This window comes from Mesitornis unicolor, unplaced genomic scaffold (assembly GCF_000695765.1).
Source record: "Mesitornis unicolor isolate BGI_N332 unplaced genomic scaffold, ASM69576v1 scaffold46044, whole genome shotgun sequence".
In the NCBI taxonomy this organism is placed as follows: domain Eukaryota; kingdom Metazoa; phylum Chordata; class Aves; order Mesitornithiformes; family Mesitornithidae; genus Mesitornis; species Mesitornis unicolor.
The window spans coordinates 1-9,513 of NW_010181628.1; the positions used below are offsets into that span (position 1 = coordinate 1).

The window sequence follows — 9,513 nt, forward strand, 5'->3', positions numbered from 1 at the left end:
GGGCCCGTCAAAAAAAAGAAGGGATGCTTTTGTGGAAGGACGCGCTTCGGCAGCGGGTGTGGGAAGAGATGGAGGGCGGCATGAAGCGGCAGATCATTTTTCAATGAAAATAGCGTACAGCTGTGCCTGGCGGTCTTTGTGCACGGCTCAGCATTTGCTTTCACCCTGGGAGAAGTTGGACTGCGTGATGTATTTGCTTGGTTTCTTCCTTTCCCCAAATCCCTCCTTTCCCTTTCCCTCCCCCCCCTTTTTTTTTCTTGATAGCCTTTTGGTGCAGTTAATTTTGGATTATTTCCTTCTTTAAAATATCAAAATAAATTATTTTTTTCTGCTGAGAAGGGGCTGGCTGCCCAAGAGCCGTCGTGAAGGACCAGGGAATCACTACTCAAAAAAACAACCCTGGATTTGTGATAGTACTTTAATTGGTGCACTTGACATTGCGGATTGGGACCAGATGCGGTGGTCGCTGAGGGAGAGGAGGCACTGGTGGCAATAGGTGGCGCGGTTCCTGTTTGAAGCCGTCACCTCTGCCAACCGGGCTTCCAGCCAGCTCCTGGCTCCATCAGAAATGTGGGAGAAGACCTGGGATCGCCCCTCTGGCTCTCCAAGGATGGCGTTTCATGCCAGCACGTCTTCAAACAGCCTCGCTAATACCATTAGGGTTCACTTTCCCTTTGCCCGAGGACTGGCCCACCCCAGGGGAGGAGTTGTCCTGGATTTAATGAGTTTACAACTGGTCCAGTTACGAGCATCAAAACTCTCTGAGATGAGCGTAGCAGAGCACCACTGGGCGCCCTCCTAAAAAAAAAAAGGGATAAACCTTCCTCCTGCCTCCCCCACTTTCCACAAAGCCAGAAAAATTAAAGGGTACAAAGCTGCACAGATGATGGATAAGCAACATTATAATTCGCACAGGGAACTGATTGTGTTGACCGTGGGTTAATGAGTGCCTTACAAAATAATTTCTTTTTGCTGCTTTTATGCCATCGAATTGCCTTCATAAATAGCCTTAAAATTCCTCTTACAGCAGTTTTATGCAACCATAATGGGAGTAAAGGAAGAATTACCCCTCTTTCCTAGTGCATTGCAAACCTAATAAAGGGGCTGTGATCCCAGCCCTGGGAATCTTGCTGTCTGCATGGCAAACTGTAAGCTCATAACGTGCAGCAGAGCAAGGCGGTTCCCACACCACGGGCACTTGTTGGCAGAGCTGTTTCATCCCATTGTGTGACCAGATGTGATCTTTGACTGCTGTCACTGTGGTGGTGAACATCCCCGATTGCGCTGGCAGAGCCGTCCCCTCGCTGAAGTAGCCCGGTTCGTGTGCACAGGTCTGGTTTGGCCATAGAGGACAACGCAGCTTTGTTGCCACAGCTGTGGGCCCACAAAGGAGCGCTTTGCCAACGGGGCCTGTCGGTCTTCCTAAATTGTGGAGCGTGCTCCTTATGTAGAACTGGCTGGAAGAGGCTGAAGTGCCTGCATGATTCTTCAGTTAGCTATTGATCCAGAGCATCTAGCCTGAATTTCAGGGCTTGTTCTGTTTTGGTTTTTTCTTTCTGTAACCTCATCTGGGTGTTCCTGCTCTGGCAGGGGGATTGGACTGGATGAGCTTTTGAGGTCCCTTCCAATCCCTAATGTCCTGTGATTCTGTGATTCTAAAAGAATACTGACGCGGTATTTCGACGGCGGAGAAGGCTGATTGTCTTTGGAGCCCCTTCATGCCCACCCCACTGCAGAAGCTGATGTTATTGATCTTCTTGTTTTCCAGAACTGCTTGAGGAGGAGGGATGCTGGGCTGCTCAGTCAGTTGCAAGAGCTGGATAAGCAAATCAGTGATCTCCGCCTGGACGTGATAAAAACGACAGATGAACACCTTGAGACAGACAGTCGTCCAAGTTCAGGTAAAGCCAATATGCAGCAAAATGGAGCCTCCTTTGGTACCTGGAATTAACCTGGCGGTAGCTTTCAGTGCTACAACAGTAAATATCTATAGCATGTTCACAATCTGACAATTAATTTCTGCTAGCAAAGTTCATCTGCCCCTGGAAAGGTTGCTGTTTCTAGACTATGTATTCAGAGGAGCATTTCGAGCTTAAATTAGATTTCTGGGCATTTTTTGTCAAGGCCACTCACAAATTAGTTCAGAAAGTTCTAATTCTCCTGAATATTAGGAAGGCTGCAGGAAAAACGGTGAAAGCAAGCGCCGCCAGCAGGAGGAAGATGTCAAAACTGATCTTACAGCCAGAAGGGTACATTGATTCGAACAATTTGATCCCTCATACTTTGAATTTCATCCCATTCTAACTGTGTTGAGGCTAGTAACTGGTATTGGCTATGGGGAGCATTTCCTAGAGGCATCTTGCCTTGTTCTGAAGACACCAAAAAGTGCAGAATCCACCAGCTTGTAATGGTTAAAACCATTGCTTGCTTCTAATCTGAATTTGGCTTGTTCTAGCACTGATTTTTTTTTTAATATGCTTTTCTCCCATAAAGTAAGATCTTTTATAGTGCCCAGCTTGTTTGTCCTCTTGGAAGTGCTGTACAGAACAATTCCTGCCTTTTTTTGATGAGCTAAACAGGTCAAGTTCATTAAGTCATTTGCTTTAATGCATTTTTCCAGGCTCTTAAATAGCTTTATGGCCCCTTTCCAATTTTTTAACTTTAAGCACACACGATTCGAGGACTAAGCACACCATTCCAATGTCTTTCCTACCAGTGCTGTATGGACTGCTGAAGTCATTTCCCTACTGCTGTTCATCAGTCTCTTTGTACATCCAGCAATCTCATTAGCTCTTTTTTGCCATCTCACTAAGCTTGATTGAGCTGCGTTTCCACGCTGACTAAGCTCTTTCTAGAATTATTGTTTTCCAGGACGCATCCCCATTCTGTAGACATGGCCCTGCCTTCCTTGTTCCTAAACGTACCATTTAAATTTTGATTATGGTGCGTCGTATTTTTCTTGAGTAGTCGCAGTTTACCAGGAAATTAATTTTTCTGTGTCTGCACATTATTTCCCATTTTTCTTCTTTCATGTCATCCACAAACATTATATTTATCTCCAGAACTTTGAGGCCCAACACTTGGTGAAATTTTTGTAGTCAAGTAATAGCTGGAGAGTCTGTCTTGGAAATGTACCACACTATTAAATGAGTGGGCTGTCAAACACAGCCTGGATCCTTGTCCCTAAAATCTGAAAACCCCTGTAAAGGAGAAACAGAAGTTCAACATTTCATATGCTACGTAAAGTTCTGCTTTTTTATTTTTAAGTGCTTTAGTTTTAAACAGAATCCTTCATAGCAATAAGGCTGTTACTAAATCGGGCACTCGTTTTTGGGTGACTGAATGAAATCCCATAACTAATTGCAACAGGGCAAGCCAACATAAACACGAGCTTGACTGCCTTTCTAGGGACACAAATGGTAACTTTGTGTAGACATAACTAATATAAATCCAAACTCTTGTTTTTTTAGGGTTTTATGAGCTGAGTGATGGAGCTTCTGGATCGCTCTCCAATTCATCTAACTCTGTCTTCAGTGAGTGTTTATCCAGTTGCCATTCTAGCACTTGCTTTTGCAGCCCTTTGGAGGCAACACTGAATATCTCAGATGGACGCCCTAAATCTGCAGGTATAGTAAAAGCAGGTCGAGTACATCGTACTCCAGGAGGTGGCTTTGGCTTTGGAAATACTGCCTCAGGAGTGTCTGGGTTGGATTAACCCTTCTTCCTTTCATTTGACATATTGTGCTCTGCAAAGATCCCAGTGCCTGTCATGTACGTGGGTCATGAGGCAGGGCCATTTGCCCTCCACCAGTCCAGCCTTACATGTGAATAAGTCACTGAACACATGAAAATGCCATGGGAAAATACGAGAACTGCTCTACCCAGCAGAGGGCAGTGGTACCTGTACACATGAACACATTACTCGGCTCATTTCTCATGGTTTCCTTTAGAATTGTGTTTTTAGTAAATAGCACTAATTAAAGATGCCTCATAGCCACATCCTCATTAAAGTGACAGTGTAAGGAGCTAGCTACAGGGTTTAGGAGGTCAGGCTGCACGCCGGTCTGTTTGTAGCAGTCATTTTGTCAGTTCTGATGGTCCTCAACCCACAGGTGACCATGCTGAGCTGTGTCCTGCGTTTACATAGCATAGACAAAGAAACATCATGAACAGGGAAAAAAATACTTTGCTTCTTTGGAAGAGAGCTGCATGTATCACAAACCCCTAAAATTCTCATTATGCATACCTTCTGACTCCTGGAGATGAAATTTTACAGGCTGGCACATGTCAGAGAAGTCTTTTTGTCAACATTTCCTGACTCCAACACAGAATTTAGGAAATGCAGGAAAACTGTGAGATGATCTGGAGGAAGTTCATGCTCCTCACTTCCCTGTTCCTCCTCTCCTGCTCACACAGGAACATGATCTCTGTCAGCTAATTTCATCAGTGTCTGTGAGACCTCTTTTGAAATAAGCCGTAGATAAGTGATGAGCACTGAGCCTTCCAGATTTGAGTACCCTGGCTGAAGTTTCTAGCCCAAGGGTAGGAAACAGGACTGACAGTGGTCTGGAAGGATCATTTAGATTGTACCCCTACCCAAGAAGAGAAGGGCAACATAAGCTTAAGAAAATAATAATAGGAAGAATAATCTTAGGTGCTTGGGTTGAAGACCTGCTCCTAAGGTTGCTTCCCTCCTAAATAAGTGCCTTAGCCATTAAATCTGACTCATGCATCTTGAAATGCACTGGATTTCTCCTACAGAACTCTCTTTGCAGAGCCAAGGCTAGGATGTCCGCTGGATTGACCTGCACTCCTTGTACTTGTGTGGAAAGACGAGCTTGTTTCCCAGCCTTTAACCCTTTATTGCTCAGAAGGAGCATCTATTACTATTCTTAGCATTGTTATAACTATAAAATAATTCTTATGGTAATAATAAGTAGCTGTAATAATACCAACAATAAAATTAAATCTGGAATTTTTTTGGACCCAAAATATGCTTGGAAAAACTGAAAGTTAAATTTGTCAGTAAGCTAAAAGAATTCATTGGACTCTTGTCTGTATTTTTTATGTTTCAGTTGGATTTACCAAAATGAAACATGAAATTAGTGTGTGCCAAGGCCTGCAGTGAGTTTTAGAGGTGCCTGTGTAGCACATAAATGGAAAAGACTCTTTTTGACTTCTGAGTGGCTTGGAAGTGAAATAAGAAGCTCTTAGCAACCTAGGCACAGGTTTAAAATGAAAGTAAATGTTCTCATTAGCGCTGTGATTTTTATTTTTTAACCATATAGTCATATTGGGGCAAATCCTACATAAATGGAGATAAAGAGAGACCCATAGAAGAACAGTGCTGCTTTTATATTGCTTAAACAGCATCCCCCGTTGCAAGGTTTCTGCTGTTCCAACAGCGCTGCTGTAGCTAAAGCTTTGCATTGAATGCGTAGATGGGACCGGCGTCCTTGGTGGCACGTGAAAAGCGTAGCACAAGTGTCCCTGGCAGGCTCTCTAAACTCTTCTAAAATGCCTTTCAGATCTCATAGGCTGGATGGACTGTAATAAGGAAGGCCAGCATGAGGACCAGACCGCAGGCTCTGTCTGTCGCTCTTTGTCCACAGCGCACTCAAATTCCCTCGATGTCGTTGCAGATGTACACCCAAAGTACCAGTGTGATCTGGTGTCTAAAAACGGGAACGACGTCTACCGGTACCCCAGCCCACTCCATGCGGTCGCTGTGCAGAGCCCCATGTTTCTTCTCCCTGTGACTGAAAACCCCCAGCGAGAAGAGGAGAGGCTTGGTTGCGATATTGGTGACGTTTGTGCCGGATCTGAAACAGACTCGGGAAAATCTGCCAGCGCCTTTCTCCCGCAAAGCTCCTGGACGGTGCCTTGCCCTTCCACCAGCAAGAGGATAGATGGTTACATCTTAAGCCTGGTCCAGAAAAAGACTCACGCGGTAAGGACTAACAAACCGAGGACAAGTCTCAACGCTGATCCCACCAAAGGGATCTTGAGGCATGGAAGCATGTGCGTCAGGCAGCCTGCAGGGGTGGTGGCTCACAGTAACATCGTCAACTTGAAGAGCTCCAAGCAAGCGTGCTTGCCTTCTGGTGGGACGACCGCTCTGGACCCTGTGACGCCCTCCCCGTTAAAGCAGAGGCCGAGGGAGCCGGCTGGTGAGCAGCTGGAGACTCGAAAGGCACCTTTGCCGGCGGCTTTCCCACCCAGCACAGCGAGCGAGCTTCAGAGCAAGCACCTTCCACAGGGCGTCAAATCAGCACCTCTGGAGCTCAGCCGCAACGCAGTGGCTGTGGCAGGGGACAACCCCAAGGAGAACGGCCAGCTCTTTGCCGCGTCTCCCAAAGAGAGCCCGGGGAAGCCTGTGGTGCTGCAGACAGAGAGCAGGGTCAGCCAGCCTCCCAAAAAAGCCCTGCTGAAGAGCAGCTTGCAGGCGGCTCGCTCCTCGTCCCCCGCCATCGAGGAGAGGCCTGCGCTGGATTTCAAAAGCGAGGGCTCTTCTTCCCAGAGCCTGGATGATGTGTTGCTGGTGAACGCGCAGTACATACCGGCGCAGCAGCAAAGCGTGAAGCTTCACAAAGGCACCCGAAACGTCAAGATTTTGAAAAGCTCTGCCCTGAAACACAGGCCCCACCTTGCCAACGGGCTGGAAAATGGTTCACAGACCTTGCGGGAGAAAACCAAGCCAGTCAGCAAGAAGTGCCGCTTTCCTGAGGAGTTGGATACAAATAAGAAACTGAAAAAGCCCTCCTCGCGGGGGAAGAGGGGCAGCGGCCTGCAGCCAGAGTCGAGCCTCCAGAGCCGGCAGGCTGGCCCACACAAATCCACCGTCCGATCCCACGGGCACGGCCGAGAAGTTGTGGTGGCCAAGCCTAAACACAAGCGGGCCGACTACCGCCGGTGGAAGTCCTCAGCGGAGATTTCCTACGAGGAGGCCCTGCGGAGGGCGAGGAGGAACCGGCAGGAAGGTGTGGGGGTCTACTCGCAAGTCCCCCTGCCCTACGTCAGCCCATATGCCTACGTGGCCAGCGACTCTGAGTACTCGGCTGAGTGCGAGTCCTTGTTCCACTCCACTGTGGTGGACACGAGCGAGGATGAGCAGAGCAACTACACGAAAACTGCTTTGGAGACAGCGAGTCCAGCCTGAGCGAGGTGGAGTTCGTAGGGGAGAGCACGACCACCAGCGACTCTGATGAGAGCGGGGGCCTTATTTGGTCTCAGTTTGTCCAGACGCTCCCTATCCAAACGGTCACGGCACCGGAGCTGCATGAAAATGCGGCGAAGGCCTTTGTCAAAATCAAAGCTTCCCATAACCTCAAGAAGAAAATCCTCCGCTTTCGGTCGGGCTCCCTGAAGCTCATGACAACCGTCTAGTGAGGTGACTTGGTGGAATGTATCTGCTTCTGCTTTTGGAAGCAAGGTGCTTTTGTGTACATATTTCCACAGATTTTTGGTTTTTTTTTATATATATATACAAATATTTAAAACTTAAGGTAAATTATGTCACTTGTCTTCAGAACTTGGGTGGATACTAGTGCCTTTTATGTGGAAATAAAAGACCATTCTACTTGTTTAAAAAAAACCCCGTAACACTGCCATTTCAGTGGTGAGCAGCCTCCAGTGCATGGTATCAGAAGGCTTTGAAAAACGGCTAATGTTTCTGGGAATGGATCTTCCTTGCCTAGTTTTTCCAGTTCTGGGTCTTATAGAGGATATCGACAGCTTAAGGTCATAAGTTTTTAGGGAATAAGGGGGAGGGAGTGTGGGTGGTCTTCGTGTTTTTGCTTGTCCCTTTCTGCTGCTCCTGTTGCCACATCTTGAACTTCTTTCTCCTCGTAGTCTGGCCTGTTGTATTTTTTTACATTTTTCTCATTGATTCTCTTCTTGAAACTCATCCCTGTCCTCCCCCAGCCTTGCCCCACCAGGAAAGGGCTCTTGTTCAATCTGTCTCCGAGGTTAAGTTGCCTTCTCTGGAGTGCATTTTGCTCCGACCTCCTGGGGGTCCCACTGCTGACGGCGGTGGTGTTCAGAGTCAACTGTTGGAGCAGCTGACCAAGGCTTAGTAACTTCAGTATATTGTGTAAAACTGCTTTTGAAAAAGAAAAAATACCCATATGCATGTCATGTGCATGAATATCAGTAGTTTTAATATTCCTGTTGATGTCCAATTTACTGTACATCATCAATGGCTGTTTTTATATATATATATATATCATTGTGTAAATTAATATAACACATCATATGCTGTAATAAACAGTCTGTTTTAATACTTTTCTAAAGTTTGTTACCTTGGTGCAGACCCAGTCAATGATTTTCCACTTAAAATTCTCTTTGAAGTGACCATTTAGCCATGCAGGAAACAGAGCAAGTTTGAAATGTTGCTGTGGATGTGACTTGTGCTTTGAGGGAACTGGATTGTCACGGCCTCTCTTGTTCTTCCCACAATTTGCACTTTTTAAGGGCAAGGTGGGATTTTGGAGCTCAGGGGCATCTTCAGGTTGTTGCTTATGGGCAGCTCACGTTGCGGAGCAGATGGAAATGTAATATTAATTCTCCTCACTGTCAGGGTGCTTGCAGACATTGGTTGGTACAACACAGAGGCAGATGGTAGGTTCCTGTAACAAAATAGATCTGTGTAATGCACCAAACGTCCCTCTGAAATGTCCCGCAAATGAATCCCCAAGAGCTGTGTGCCCTGGGAGCTGGGCTGGGTGGAGGAGAGCACGTCCGTGCTGTCCCTGGTGCTCTCTCTAGTTGTGGTGGCTGAAGGTATCACGACCTTGACGAGGTTATGGAAAGAAGTGACAATTGTGTCACCCTCCGGACTCTGTCTGAGTCTCTTTCTTCCCATAGGACTGGAGGTGAGTCTGCCAGCAAAGGAGAAAGTAGGCAACACGGCTTCCCTTTGCAGCAGCAGTGTTGAAGCTGGCTGGTGGGAAGGCTGGAGGTTTATGGTAGCATATCTGATGGAGCAGCCCCAGAGCTTGGGATGGTTTCTGCAGGTTCATCTCCTGCGTTGGCATCCGTGAAGCGGTAGACGTACAACTGGTGTGGATGCTGTTGACAGGTATTGATTGCAGGGATGCGTGTGCAGCCTGTGAGTTGCACAGCAAGATCTGCTGGGCAGACACGTCCTTTGTGGCTTCTCTGTGTCCTCCCTGCTGGCACCCACCTCGAAGGCAGAGCAGGCTTTTTCTCAGGTTTCCTTGTATTGCTAATGTAGTACAGAGAAGTCCACCCAGAATTAAATGTCTCTGGGAGCAGCTTCTGAAACAGTGGGAACACTTTTTTGAAGTGACATATGTTATTTTTTCAGCTGCAGTGCAGTAAATACCTACCTGTAAAATGTCTCTCTCATATAATTTGTTTCCTTTTTCATTAGAGGAATGCCAGTCTCTGTAAGGGATCTTGCAGTATGGTCACAAGGTTCTGGATTCAGTGACCCAGGAAGTCCTTGCACTCCCATCTCCCATGATACAGGAAAGGCTGTAACTCACCTTA

General features: G+C 46.8%; 1 protein-coding gene across 1 annotated transcript; it reads left to right on the forward strand.

Moving 5' to 3' along the window:
• Positions 1-1,768: 1,768 nt before the first annotated feature.
• LOC104535889 (dapper homolog 1-like) lies at positions 1,769-8,251 on the forward strand (the record flags this gene model as incomplete). Its single annotated transcript, XM_010183477.1, is given in 4 exon segments — positions 1,769-1,901; positions 3,471-3,626; positions 5,529-7,124; positions 7,127-8,251. Coding segments are annotated over 4 exon segments (2,145 nt in total), but the record flags the coding sequence as incomplete, so codon positions are not given.
• Positions 8,252-9,513: the final 1,262 nt, after the last annotated feature.